Source organism: Thermobia domestica, chromosome 2 (genome assembly GCF_964235325.1).
Source record: "Thermobia domestica chromosome 2, izTheDome1.hap1.1, whole genome shotgun sequence".
NCBI classification, from domain to species: domain Eukaryota; kingdom Metazoa; phylum Arthropoda; class Insecta; order Zygentoma; family Lepismatidae; genus Thermobia; species Thermobia domestica.
The window spans coordinates 358,163,821-358,179,758 of NC_137455.1; the positions used below are offsets into that span (position 1 = coordinate 358,163,821).

A 15,938-nucleotide genomic window follows, 5' to 3' on the forward strand; every position below is an offset into this window, starting at 1 on the left:
AGATTCGTGCGATGGGTAGCTTTTCAGAGTGTAAATTTCAGACTTTTTGAACACACTGTATATTCATATAACTCGCAGAGTATATGCATTCGGAAAATGTTGATTACAGTTTCCTATTAAACGTCATTCGTGCTTTTGATTCGTGTATAAACCATCTTCCACTTCGATATATGATCACTCTCTCTTCCCTTGTTTGTTCATTGGTTTCATGATGACATAGCGGTATTGTATCCATAGCATATGTAATACCGCCATAGTGCTATAGAGAACTTTGCGCGACAGTTTTGTGTATTACTTGTGCTACATATATTTTCCCATGTTTTTGCACTATGTTATATTCAGTGAACACTAAGCTACTAAACAATGCAACATGTATTTTTTCTGCCAAACATTAAATGTGAAATACTCGAAAAACTAAGTATGGTGGCGTTACCCTAACAGCACCATTACATAGCAGGCATATGCCTATCTTGTTCCCTTTGGTACATAGGAATGTGCCCAATATGTGCCCTATATATCTATGAGAAAGAAATCACATGGATGGCAAGTGATACTCACAGTCTATGTCCGTCCCTAGGTATATGCCTAACATGTACCTGAGGAACGTGCCAGTTATGTTCTAAATATGTTTTTGGCAGAAGTGAATATCGTCCACAGCACTTTAGGTACATTCTAGTCACGTACAGAGCATGTGTTTGGGGTGTTTAGTACATGCTAGGTACAGATGGTGATCAGAAAAATGGAAACACCTGAACAAAATTGCAAATTACCAGATTAATATTCAGTCGGGCCACCTTTCGCCTTAGGAACAGCCTTGATGCGACGTGGAATGGAGGCATAGAGATCGTGAATGGTAGCAAGTGGAATTTTACACCATTCCTCGTGCAGGGCATCGGCCAGTTCTGTAAGAGAGGATGGAGGTGGAAATCGTCGCCGGAGTCGTGTTTCCAAGACGGACCACAGATGTTCAATTATGTTGAGATCTGGGGATCGGGCGGGCCAGGGGAGGTGTTGAACTTCATCTCGATTTTCCTCAAACCACGCTGCAACAACGCCAGCTGTGTGAATGGGTGCATTACCATCCTGGAAGATGGCGTCATTGTCCGGGAACAACATCCGGACCATAGGATGCAAGTGGTCTCCTAAAATTGCAACATAATCGTTGGCAGTGATTCGTCCGCTAAGTGTGACCACAGGACCCAATGAAAACCATGATATGGCGGCCCACAGCATCACCGAGCCGCCGCCATGTTTCACAGTTGGGCGAAGACACTGCAGATCATAAGCTTCTTTGAGCGTTCTCCACACACAAACACGGCCCGTGGTTCGGAATAGGGTGAAGGATGACTTATCCGACCATATCACACGTTTCCAGTCCTCAACGGTCCAAGTTGCATGGTCGCGGTACCATTTGCTGCGTATAAAGCTTTATGGTCCCTGATGACCGGTTTGGTCCGTGCAACACGACCTCGTAAGTTCATGTCATGTAATTCGTGGCGGACTGTGTTTGTCGAAACAGGGTGGGGGAGGTGCTGATTGAGTTCCTCCGTCACTTGCTCCGCAGTGGCACGACGGTTCTGTGTGACAATGCGCTTTAATACCGGGCGTGACCTGTCACTCATGATTTTCTTCCGCCCACTGTTCCGCTTCCCCGATGTGGTTTTCCCGTGTGTCGTGTAGGCCGTCATCACCTTCGATACTGTCCCACGCGACACACCTTACACAGTAGCCACTGTCGTCACACTCACTCCACATAACCGCGCACCAACAATTTGCCCTCTTTGAAAATCTGCGAGGTCTCCCATTTTACACTACCTTCGTCTGCTGCAGCCACTGGACACTGCTGTTCCACTGCGCCTGACGTAGTATGGAGACCGACCTAACGCTCAACCACAGCGGTCCGGCGCTGCGGGCGCCACGACACCACTGCCAACCCATACATCTGACATGTTGCCAACTACAGGTATTTCCATTTTTCTGATCACCATCTGTTGGTATAGGTAGAGCTTAATAAAAATAGTGTCCGGAATCGACTCTCACTACCGGTTTTTATTATAAAATCTCCACTTTAAAAAAGTATTTTTACAAATTACTGTACAAATAATCTCTCTAGTATACAATGTTAGTTATAGATAGTCTTTGACAGCAAAGTCGCAGACAGGATCTCTCCAGAGCTCCGTAGGAGGCTAAGCAGAAGGGAGTTAAGCACCCAATGCTCCGTAGCAAGCAGAGGAGGGTTAAGTGTCCAACAGAGCCCTGTAGCAGGCTAAGCGGCTGTGGTTAGGATTCCAAGACAGAGTCCCGTAGCAGGCTATGCCAGGAGATAGGATAGGCGTAGTCCCGTAGCAGACTAGAGGCCTGGGGTTAGGTTACTCCTAATGTTCCGTGGCAAACAATAGAAGGGTCCCCAAAAAACTGGTACAGTATTGCTGTCATCCAGCCAATTTAATGGGTTCATTGGGTGGCGGTGGCGCTGCTGCTCCGTGGTCGTCTACTACTCCGTAGGAGGAGCTAGAAGCCGTCGTCTGCAAGTGATTGTAGATCCATTTGGGGTGAAATCCTCTTGCCAAACTACGTGGTAGTGTTCTGTAAACACTGGCGTGTGGAATAGTTTATACACTACATCACGTGGGATATTACAATATATATGTACAGCATGTTTCTATATGACATTGCCATGCCAGATTATATTCAAATATACTTATGATTTCATCGATGGCTTCAACACTAGACTATTCAAGATGGTCAAGAACTTGTAAACTAAGCCTACACAGACCCTGTATCAATAAACGACAAGGAACTTCAAGACATCGTCAAGTTGATGAACTATGTGCCTAACTTGATATTAACATTCTACAGTGAAATATTTACTTGAGAAACTACCGAGGAAGATGAAGACGTCTAACTTGTTAACATTTTGTGTTTATAGAATGTTTCATATTTTTCAAGTGTTTGATTGCCCTGATATTGATTTGTTTGCTCAATACTATTTATTTTGTTTTGTTTACTATCAAGGATGTTTAGTTTATTTTCATAAAATATTGCTTCTACATTGTAATCGTCACCAAGGAAGACCAAAATGTCTAATTTGGAATATTTTGTTTTTATTGAATTCTTCACAATGTTCAAGTATTCGAGTAGCTCGATATTGATTCATTTACTCAAGATTGCTTCTTTTGCTTTGTTTAATATCAAGGATGTTTAATTTATTTTCATAAAATACTGTTTCTAAATTGTACTTGAGGTATAAACAGCGAAAAATTCATTAAGTGAAATTGAGTGGAAAAACAGTACTTGTCCAACAATAATTAATATTTTATTTAAAAAGTTTGGCACATGTTATAAAACAATTAACCAAATACAGTCGTCCTTATGGGTTACAATAACAGTTTCAAAAAATTTCCATTATCATAATATCGAGTATATTTATGACATTTGCAAACAAACGTTAATTTTTGCTAATACCTCAAAATGCGCTTTTTGGACTCGTATTGTTTTTCCACTCACCGATTCAATTAGCTGACTAACTCATGTTTTTTTCTCTCTTCTGTTGCCGATGTACTTCGCACTGCTACCATAGAGCATCATTAATAAGGACATAAGAAGGCTTCATAAAAGTAGAACTCATTCTTGAGGTTTACTTCGCCTCTTCATCGATGAACCCACGGTCATCATATACCTAGGGGTTCAGTTCAGCGGATATATCTCTGTTAGTGGAAATCATTGAAGGCCATTGACCCTGTTTGCGCATAATCTTCTGAATATATCAGTTAAATGAAAATATAACAATGGACGAGTGTTGACCTGTAGCCACACCCGAACTTTTTTACTGTAATGTGCTTTTAAAGTAGCCAAAATGTTTTATTCAGGGGATGGAGCTTAAGGGTGCAATAAGTAATATGAGACCAGTAACTGAACTACTACTGAGGTATTATATAGTAATATAACTCGATTTATGTTACTACAATTATTATTTAATAATACATACTACTGTAGGCAGTCTATAAATATACATTTTTTTTCATGAATGTTCGTCTTATACTTGTAACAAACAAGCCAATGACTTGCAAGACGAGATATAATATCCCTGTAATACCAAATCGCTGGTATAAAGGAAATACTGCATTACGTAGCAAAAATAAGACAACAATCTATTGATAACTGATGTCAAGCTCAGGATTTCCATTCATGAACAATTCAAACTATTATGCAGTGAAGTTGAAAAATATTAAAACTTCAAAACATAAGAAACAAAATAACCACATTATGGAAAGAGGAAATGAAACTGTTACTTGCGTAAAATAATTAACAGAAATAAATATACAATATCCAGTTTTAAAATTTGTTTCTAGAAGGTAGGGGTACTTTGTCTGATTTTAATTGAATATCCACTTTTCATATACATCAACTGGATGCGAAAATTTTACAGTATCCTGTTGCGTATTATCTTCAGATTTGCAGGGGGTAAAATTTTGTCTATTTGTTCGGAGCCAACATATTTTCATAATGTTCATCAAGGTGAAGCAATGTACCGTCACTTCCCCACAATTTTAGAAATGCCACCCAAACTTCATCATCTTAGCATCCAATCTGACAGATGCCTGTATACACATAGGGAACTTTAATACCGTTCTCTCTTCTATTTAATAGCAATATTTCATTACTTCGGTATTTAACATTTTCTTTTTCATAACATTTCTTCTTTCTCTCCCTGTCCTTCTTCAAATAATCTGCCCATGTCTCTGCATCTTTCATCTTGTTTGCTCTGCATTTAGCCATCCTATTGTTGTACTTAATAGGAGCCATTCTATACTCTGTGATAGCAATAGTGTATTATTACTCTTCTGGTTATTAATGTATTCTGACATAGTGGTATAGGTTATATTTGCTATAATGTAACATAGTATTTCCTTAACCAGATATTACAGATGTATTTCTAGGTCAATTATTGTGACAAGTAATGCATTCGTTGTGGCTTTATTATTACATTCTGAAGATTTTATGTAAATAAGAAACCTATTGTTTCGATTTACATGAATTTACACTATTATTTTGTGTAGTGGAGGTTACATTATGTCAGTGTCAATTCAAGACATGTAACGTGCATTACACCTTTAAAAAGGAAATATTATATTTCCATATCAGTTATTGTAGATGGGATATTAGTTACTTCTTCATTATTACTTTCCACAGATTTGGTGCAAATCAGACACCTATGTTCGAGTTTGCATGAATTCATCAATATTTTTTTGTAACGGAGGTTACATTGTGTTGTTACTCATCAAATCCTGCATAAGTTTAACACAGTGCCTGCGTTGACAATATTTATTGCTTTCTTGGAAACTGTAAGTTAGCTTGTTTCGTTCCTCTCATAAATATGTTACTTTACTTCGTCCACTAAATTGATAAAAACTAACCAAATTGATCATGTTTGAATGGAACTTTGGCATTTCTGATATGGCATATGCAGATTTCTGAAATTCCCACTTTTCATGGAATGACTGTATACTTATTGTTGGGAATGAGGTGGATTAATTTGTTTTTCCATACAAACTGTTCCAGAAATGAATGTACATTCTGTTGAATATGTATATGTTTTAAATTTATCGATTAATGTTAATTGTCTAATATTTAAAATTTAGTGATCCGATTACCTTAATTTTTTTTTTACGTGATTCCTCATGTACCGAAATCGCAATTACAGTAATGAACTTTAATATTATAATTGCCATAAATTATAATTGCTACTGGTACTTGCGTTGTTGCCTCCTTTTAAAACATTTAACATGATACTCATGCATTTTTGCGTTAACGTGTTAGAACTATGAACACATAGCTGAAAACAGATGTTTCGAAATATGTGTTTATCTTCCCATCAAGGATTGGGAAGTATAAGTACCATCAAAAAGTCACTATTATATTACAAACCACATATCAATATTAAGAGCTCGTAAATATTTGTTCTCCTTCCTCTGTAAGACTTTATATATAATTAATATCACTTTTCTGAGATAGTTTTTTTCTTGTGGTTGTAGTGCATGGAAACACTTTTTAAAAATTAACTTAATTTTGGACCACTACATAAATGTAGACATTTCTTGTATGTGATCCGAAGCACGTAGTTTCACTTAAATTAACTGAAGATTATACTATTTGCTTTTTTTCTAATGATGATCAACTTTTCTGAATTCCAGATAAACTTTCTAAGGAATCTACCCCTAAAGACACTGAAAGAAAAAGACCAGGAGCAGGTAAATACAGAACATTATATTATTATCATCATTATTATTAATATATTAATATTGAAAACAAAGTTTGTAACACAGTTATATGTAAGATCATCAGAAATGAAAAATATTATTATTGTAAATATGTATTGTCAAAATAGAGTTATAAAATTGTGGAGCTATTTAAAACGTAGTCCTTTTCAGAATAATTTGGGTGCAAATATTTTATTTAACTTATTCCATTCTTTTCATTCGGCTTAGGTTAGTTTCACATATATTTGCATATATATGACTATGTTACATGGTAAGATAATATGGAGTAGGACACTAAGAATAATTAGTTAAAACCCCGCCCGCTTGTCTGGTGTCTAACGTGCACAATTATATTTTACATGTTTCAGATTCGATTCTCGATTGGAGAACATTGTACTCATTAGTGTGGTTTGGATTCCTCGTTATACTGTAGATCCACTCCATATACAGCCTCGGTGGTGAATAGGAACCCAAAGCTTCAGCAAAGAAAAAAACTTAATAAATAATAACTTCAATTAGATTAGAGTTTATAAAATTCTATAACTAGGTTCGCTACTAGATGTGAAATTCGAAATCTGAATTATGAAATTTGAAATTTGAATATCAAAAGTCAATAATTTCCGACCGGTGGGTGGCAAAATTTTAGAATTCAAAAATAAATTTTATGTTATTCGAACAATACATTGAAGTGTGAAATAGCTTTCATTATTCAAAATTTGGGCAAGTACTTAAAATGGAGTGCAGATATGAATATAGCTCGCGAGCCGCAGTTTTAAAACCAGAGCCCTCGAGCTTTCAGATTCCTTATGTTGAATTGGTGTAGCCAGACTTCGTCGAATTTGCCCGAAACTGATTCACAAGGGAGGAAGGCAATACGATCGCAATCAGTTCGCTACTTTAAGGTAAGGAAAAGCCATCTTTGACTGATAGCTTTATGTCTTTTCACAATAACTAGTAAAATAAAAGATAAGAAAAAGCAAATATAACTCCATTTTAAGGGAACAAATATTACAGGTTTGAATTAAAAATGGATATTAAATGTAATTGAAGAATTGTAGGTACAAACTACACTTTTCTTTAGTTCGCGCTGGCTCATTCACCTCTTGTGCTTGGGGTCCCTGGTTCGGTCCCAGCTCACGCCAAATGAACTTTGTGGTGGACAAACACCGAGTGGGGTTATTCAGGGTTCTTCCGTTTCGTCCCACTTTCTTCATTCCACCATTTCATTCATCTCTCATCATCACCGACTCCTTTAGCCTAACGGGCATAAGCGAGAGATGTAAAATTCAAAGATTTCATTTCATTTGATTTTTCTAGTGGTCCGGAAGACAGGATGGAAATATTATTTTTCTGTTCGTTATTGCAAACCAGTTTAGTGGTAAAGTAAAACAAGCTAGCAGATAAGCGATAAGCAATTGAACACAACTAGTGTTCAGCATAATACTAATACTTATATAATTCTTAAAGTCCTCATTGAAACAAACGAATGGAATTTGTAATTTCTTCCTCTTGTACATTTATTGGGATTGACGTACAATATGTCATTCATTTGTCAACGTGAAAACGGAATTGTTCAACTTGTCAAGTAATCCAGTCATGATAAAAAAAAAAATACATACCTTAATACAGTTCATTTTGATTTGTGCGTGATTAATATCTGACAGTCGCAAAGGACGACAATTATTTAACCTAGAAGAGATTAGCGCGAATTCTGCAGAGGTTCTGTAAACAAATCTTTGGATTGAGCTCTGAAGACGAAGATTCACAGGAATGACCTTAGATATTTTTCTGCTGTTTTGAACGTAATACTTGTGCGAATCATCATTTTCTTCAACGAAAATAGTGAGATCTAAACAGACTCATACAACTTAAAGATGATTTATATATTGGATAATCAATTGTAAGTATATGCTTAGCAATCTCACCAAGCTCAGACTTTACGTTAAGTGTAGTGGCAAATTTTATTTCTTTTCTTAAAGAAAAGACAGTAATATAAATCTCACTTCAGGTACAGACAGATCGTTCCCCTAGGCATTTACCTTTCTCAGTCCTTGACGTCTATCGCTATGCTGCTTGTATTTAGAAGACTGAACAGCTTGCCTGTTAACACTGGTCTATGTTAAATAAGCAGGATAATATGTCATCTGCTCTTTTATATGTAATCTCAGGTTTAAAAGGAGGTATACTTTATTTTGGTTGATGGGAATGGATCTCAAAAGCTTGATGATATCATCCTCTTGAGGATGTATGAAAGAGCTCGTTGCTCTGTTCCATGCTGTATCACGCTTTTCAATATTTTTCACTGACTTTGGCATCAGCATCAATAGAACTGGAGCTTTACTGTTCATTTTCTTCTTTGACAGGAACAATCATAGCTGATGTTGGAAGCGCACTAATTTCAAGACTTATGGAAGTGGAACCTTCTTGTTTATTTTCTACTCTGACAGTGACATTCGTAGCTGATGAAGTAGGATCGTTAATTTCAATACTGTGTTCAGTCTGTTAGCAGTGAATAGTTGATTATTTCGCAGATATGGAGACACTAAATAAGTATATGAACTTTTTGCAGGCATCAACATCTGCTTTTAATATCTTTAGCTTCTTTTCACGACGCCGTATCAATTTTAACGATTTAAAGCTTGGTACATTCAGTCCAAAATTTTCTTTGTATGTTGCATCTTGGGGGCGATTTATTGGAGGGGCGCTGACCGGTAGCTCGGTGACACTATCTGCCCCTGCTCAGCAGGTAATCTAAGTGAATTTTTAAAATATGGTAGCCAATATTTAAGATTTAGTACCATCGCATTATGGATACTCCCAGTACAACGATATTGTATATCTATTTTTGTGAATTTCTTCTATTTTTATATCTTGGTTTTGGGCAACGGTGCATAAAAGTACACAATCTGTCGTGTAGAAGAAGAAGAAGAAAAGAGATAATCCGCCTTATGCAGAGTCGTTTTGACGTATGATTAGAGTCATACTAAAGGCCTGACTACTGCAGGAAACATATGTTAGTCGAGCTCTTTAGTTGGACACTAATCAAACGTCAAAACGACTCTGCATAAGGCCCAATATGTTGTTGATTCTAAATAGAAAGAAATAAGAAATAATCTCAATAGTTGAAAAATATGTTGGTTTTATAGGTGTAATCTGCATTTATAGTTATCATAACAGCAAATAGTTGCTTGTTTAAAACGTTGCTATGACATCAGAAAAAGAAAAATATAATTAATGAAGTTTTGGAGAATAAATAAATTGTGATATAATTTGTCGTGCCTAATTTAATGTGATTTGATAGTTTTTTTTTATATATTTTAAGAATTACACGGACTGTGGGCTGGAATGTAACGTAAAATATATGTATAATATAAATTAATCATTACATTTTAAATTGTGTTATCTAGCCCAGGACGTTACACCAGAAGATGATACTTGATATTAGGAAGAGAAATGGCTCTTTTCGTGAGAGGTTACTTGAGAGTTACCGATAAAGCTATTGCTGGTTTCCAGAGACTATTATTTTACCTTTCCAAAAATTGCATTATCATCTAAATATCTGTGATAAATTTTGAAGTCCGGATTTTACATCTTGTCAGAGATTAAGTTCAATTTGCAAACCAGTGATACGTTAGCTGGAAAATTTATATCTCAAAACTCCGAGTCGCCGAACTATGTAGCACTTAAGGCCAGTTAAGTTCACGTAGTAAAAGCGTACCTTTTGTTCCAAACAAGGGTATTAAAACGCGTCCTGAATGTTGCTGTCGGCAAGGGCACCCGTGTTTATCACAAAGTTATGAATTAGTACTTTGAGTACTTATACTATGCGCAGTCAATATTATATGTGGAAAGATATAATAACTACCAAGATAGGAAAAGATATAACTATCAGCTATAAGACCAAATATTATTGAGAGGATGCTAAGCACTACTAATAATAATATGACTAGGCCTATGTTCTTCTGAATAAAAGTTCGTTGGGGTCTCATTAATTATAGCTATTGCCATGGTCTACTTAATCATCCTTTTTGGGAGGGAGCACAACTTATATCGTTTCCAAATCTGCAATAATGTCCGTAGTTCAAAATTAAAATTAAAACCTACTTTCGTATTAGCAAGTGTTTCTTTGAAGAACACAAAAACAATAAAAATACAGCGACCATAGAGAATTACTGATCTAACTGAAATTATAGTATGTTAAAATTATGTCTGCAAATTTCACAATATTAACACAAATTTCCAATATTTACTAATAAATTTATTTGATATATAACAAGTATTAATATTTATTGTTATAAACCTATTTTCAGGAAAACGAAAACAATCAAGTACGAAACGAAGGAGAAAGCGTAAGTACTTTCTTTAACAATTATATACACGATTGCAGGAGATAGGAGATATTCAAAATTTTATTTATCACTTTTTGGACCGCGGTAGCTCAGTGGTGGAACGTTCATCTCTGGTGCGTGGGGACCCTTGTTAGATCTCAGCTCGCGCTAAGTTGGATTTGTGATGGACAAACACCGACTGCGTGGGTTTTCTTGGGAATCTTTCTTTCCCCCTTACTTTGTTCATTGCACCATTTCACTCATTTCTCATCATCACTGTTCTTTAGCCTACCGGCATAATCGTAGGACGTACAACTAGAATATTTCATTGATTTCAGTTATTATTTATCACTTTTCAAATTTTATGTGTATAGTAGCATATCTGAAATATATTTAATATATTACAACACCAACATATATGACATGATTGCAGTGCATGAAAAGAACAATACAATTTCTTTTTCTGGTGCTAAAATCTTTAACGTTTTGTCTTTCACTTGCTATGTTTTGCTACTACACTGTAATCTCAAACGCTAACACCTTGTACTAGGTATCTTGTGTGTTCGTTTCCGTATCGTATGCTATCTCCTTTATCTCCGTAATTTAATCCGTAACCTAATCCGTAACTATATAATTGTGTTCAAAATCAGAGCAACACAAGTGGAATTTTTATGCTATTGCCATGTTACCAGAGTTGTTAGTTAAGTTGCAACGGCAAGATTTACAGGAGAACATTTTAATTGTCATATATTCGGTGCATCAGAAAAGGAATAATAAATCTATTAACAGTAGTTTATCTGCAGTGTTATTCTTATTGTTTTGAAACAACATGTTGGTGTTGTAATATATTAAATATATTTCAGATATGCTACTATACATATAAAATTTGAAAAGTGATAAATAATAACTGAAATCAATGAAATATTTTAGTTGTACGTCCTAGGATTATGCCGGTAGGCTAAAGAAGAGTGATGATGAGAAATGAGTGAAATGGTGCAAAGAACAAAGTAAGGGGGAAAGAAAGTTTCCCAAGAAAACCCACGCAGTCGGTGTTTGTTCATCACAAATCCAACTTAGCGCGAGCTGAGATCTAACAAGGGTCCCCACGCACCAGAGATGAACGTTCCACCACTGAGCTACCGCGGTCCAAAAAGTGATAAATAAAATTTTGAATATCTCCTGGGAGGATCACTATGGAGCAGAGAAATGATTTGACAACGTTTGTAGCTAAATTAATAAAGGGTCGTTAGACATTGCTTTAAAAACTGCACAGGTTCATTCCTGGGATAGAGGATAATGTAACAACATTACAAAGAAAAGTTGAAGATGAGCTTAATTAACTTCAGGCAGTAGATTGCACACAATTTCATGAAATCAGAGAAATTAGAGAAGAAATGAAAGACTTGCTAGATATGTAATGATGAATCATAAGTCTTGCAACGTAGTGGTACACATCATACTACTATTTATTACAGTACATTGAAAACTCGTTTACGTTGAAAGTATAGCCTCTCGTGTTAGACACTCTGCTGTCATCTTTCTGGCAGTCTTTCAATCGTGCGTCGATAGTGCGTCTTGTCCTTAGAGGCACTATTATTTTTATCTCTTGCTGGTTTGTGAAGCATTGTCATGTCAAGAAGGCCGCCATGAACCTAAAGAGATAGTAATTCGGATGGATGGTTAGGATTATATTCCGGGTAGGGCACCAGATCACTGTCATTTTCGTTTCTGAAATTTTTGTTCCATTTTTCGATCCAAGTATGATTTCATGTTTTGTTGTTGCTTTGGCACGTTTTAGATCCACCAATAAAAGATAATTTTGCTTAGTGCAGTATACATCCCCTTCAAATGCTTGTGAATAGCATTCAGCATTGATGATACGACTGTTAGAAACGAACTTGAAGCAAATTTAATCCTCGTAGTTCCACCGCACACAGAACATGATTTTATGCATTAAACGGCTTGTTTCATGACCGGTTCTGGAACGTTTCCCCTGGTGGAATTGTTTTAACACATTCAGATTTCTGAAAATATCCACCTTTTTGGGATATTGCAGTCCGTTCCAGGAAATGCACATCACGTGGATTTAGCAGCAGTTGTCTGTACACATCTATTGTCTGAGCCTGAGCTGGAGTCAACTCATATTGCATAATGTAACAGCTCCTGGTTTCCCGAGTTCGTTCCGAAAACGCACTACAGTGAACTGGGCCATGCATTCACCAGAACGATTTCCCATGTTGACTGGGAAGTCGTGCTGGTGAATATATTTTTCTAAACAGCGTATCATATGACCTCGTAATCGGTTACCATTGGACTGCCAGATCTAGGCCGATCTTTGACATATTTATAACCTGTAAAAAATTTCATGAACTGTGTTTTACATTACATATTCCCCTTTCACTTGAGAAAATTGTTTCGGTTGCTGTCGCAGCGGTTGGGCTTAGAAATAGTACAACCTTTAATTATTCCTCGTTCAACCTGTGACTGTAATCCATATTTTAAAATTTCTGGAAGATAAAAAACGATTGTGTTCAACGGAACTTGAGAACGTGGTTTCGGAAGTACCTAATTGTGAAAACTGTGAAGTTCAAAATGTTAAATGTGTTACATAAAGTATTCAAAAGAGTAATTCTACTAGAGTTTATAATGCTTAGGCTGTATGTCATGAATTAAGTAGAATTTAAGAAAAAAACATTACTGAATTTTCAAAAAGGCGTGGAATTTCTGAGAAAGTTATTGATTGTCGGTATCTCTAGTATTTCCATTCTTTCAAATTTCAATCGTAGCATATTATCATACATTTACAAAAGCAAACTGATTAAATTATTAATTCTATAGGTATACACCCGGAGCTAGAGAAAAATATAATAATATAGTACGATTGAGATATGTGGGAATAGAATAGAAGTACTAAAGGTAATTCAATTTAAAACTGGAGCCGTCTCCCTTGAAGAAGATCACAGAAAGAATTAAGTCGAATTATGAACACGATAATTGCGTGCCCGGCGTTTCATAACTAGCTAGTAGAATTATACAGTAAAAAATGTTTCTGTCCACAAGAACAGCCAGGAATTTAACAGCCAGAAACAAGGAAACAGGATAAGAAAGTTAAAGCCAACGTAAAAGACGATGTTCCTCGTTTTTTGAGCCTTCTGTGTCGAGAGAGCGGTAGAACATACATAGATTATTGCATGAGAAGTTGGTATGTCGAACGCACCAAACACAATAACTAACTCCAAGCTCACAAAACACAATTCATCAAATCAGCACGTTAGTCAGGGTCGACCACAAATATGACTACTGTGACAAGGGTGTCTAGGTAAAATTCCCTCTTCCAAACCACCAACTTGATAACTTCAAATTGACACACACTAGCTTATTTCGAGATACATACTATAATTGATCTGGCATGTAAATCACATATCGAAAGGGAAATGGACATAGCTGACGCCAAACAAGAGGGTGACGAATTCAATCGGAACTGATACCTGTCAGGACGTCGATACACCAAGATGATACACATTAACCTTACATGTATACTGTTCAAAGTTAATATCCCACTGCAAAGTGTCACTACTAAAATCCGATTTTCTCCAACACCCAGACAACAACAGGAGACGAATGACGAATCAGAGGTGTCGTAGAGATTACAGAATCCCCTCACTGATGGTTACTAAGCCCCACAATTAATGTTGATTTTCGGATTTGGGTTTTCAGAGATATAAACACTTATAACTAAATTGATAATAGTTTAGTAGGATTATGCCTTGAAGGATATCGTGGCCTGACCGTAGTCATCCACCACGTCTCCTTCGTACAACAGTGAAACAGTACGGTACCAAACTTCTGGTCGACACTTCTCGATCTCTGTCCTTCTCTAAGATTTTCTAGGATTCTCTCCCGTGTGAAATCATTTAAAGTTGTCCTCAGTTCATGATGTTTTTGTGAGTAGTAACACAAGATGTATCTTAACAACTCTATGACTGTCACAAACTGTCTAGTTCGTTTCATTTAACTGTTTTCTATTGGGGAGCAGTTTTAATAAGCGCTAAGTTCACCCCACGCAACGCCTTGCTCGGTGTGTACTTGTAGGAGACATCTCGTAGCATGCTGCTATATGCATTCATTTTCACTGTCTGCGCATTAACGTAGGAAACGCAACCTTCAGGATAGCTCGTTTTCCAACACTAGCGACAGCTATGTTCGCCAAATCATACAACAAAAAAGCGAATCGAAACAGTAAAAAAAGTCCGCACTGAAATCACGCAATATGCAAGGGCCAATACATAACTCAACGGAGGAGTTTTCTCGACATTCCTCTGCACAGCAGAAGAAGAAGCAAGCTCGTTGAACTTGTCACATCACAATTTATTAGATGGCTTTGCAAGGAACTATTTGAAATTGTAAAAGAAGGAGCGTTCTATTAAGAATTAGGTAGTACATCCTCAAATATTCTCATTACCCATGTAGTGCCCAGCAATCCTGCACTTTCACCTTAACAGTGAAAAAAAATTGGAATTCAAAAGTTTAACCATGCAACAGTAGCTCCACAATGGGAGCAGTGTAAAGGTAAAGTATCCAAAAGTGATCTTTGGATCGGAAGTGTCGAATTATCCTGAGTCAGCAGTCATACACAGAGAAGTGTTGTTGTGTAGTGTGGTAAGTGGAGAGGAAGGGGTCATGTAATGGTCACCTGATGACATAATGTGACGTAGTAGGGGAGGGCAAAGCTACGTTTAGAACAAACAAATCAAATGTCATCATATCACATCATAAGGTGGATGTTAGGTTCGTCACGTGTGTATGGAATAGAACATTCTGCTACCTGGTAATAAAACAGTACAATAAGAGATCACGTCATCTTTTCGAGTTATCAGCTAAACTAAACACTACGAAGTGTCTTTCCCAAAGTTGAATGATTTTGAACTCAGTGTACCGTACAATATCATAGACTCTAATATAATATCAACTGTTTACTTAGTCGCTAGTCATTTACCTAGTAGTTACTTTACCTAGTCGCTATACTGAAATTTGAAATCAGACAATGGAGAATTAATATAATAGTTTCGAAACGTAGAAAATATTAGTTTATTAGTTTTAAATGCTGATGTAGATACCCAAGTTTTATGCTAATATTTAGAAGATGCCTCCCACAAAGTTAATAGCACTATAAATTTCATGCTACACTGAGAAAAAAATGTAGGTGGCGTACTTAAAAAGATAGGTTACATGCGTAATTCCTGTAGTTTTTGGACTTAACGTACAGCAGACGTATAAGTGGAAACGCATATTTTATAATACTTTCCGTATAGGTGTTCCATCTATACGTACTTTCAGTATGAAACAATAT

At 36.4% G+C, this 15,938-nt stretch overlaps 1 protein-coding gene across 3 annotated transcripts in view; it reads left to right on the plus strand.

The window, feature by feature from the left end:
* Positions 1-15,938, plus strand: part of LOC145679883 (uncharacterized) — a 140,724-nt gene that overhangs the window by 111,669 nt on the left and 13,117 nt on the right. For all 3 annotated transcript variants that reach the window (XM_081750393.1, XM_081750395.1, XM_081750394.1), the window contains exons 12-13: positions 6,195-6,251; positions 10,571-10,609. In XM_081750393.1, the coding sequence (XP_081606519.1) occupies positions 6,195-6,251; positions 10,571-10,609 (96 nt within the window). The remainder of the gene's footprint in view (positions 1-6,194; positions 6,252-10,570; positions 10,610-15,938) is intronic.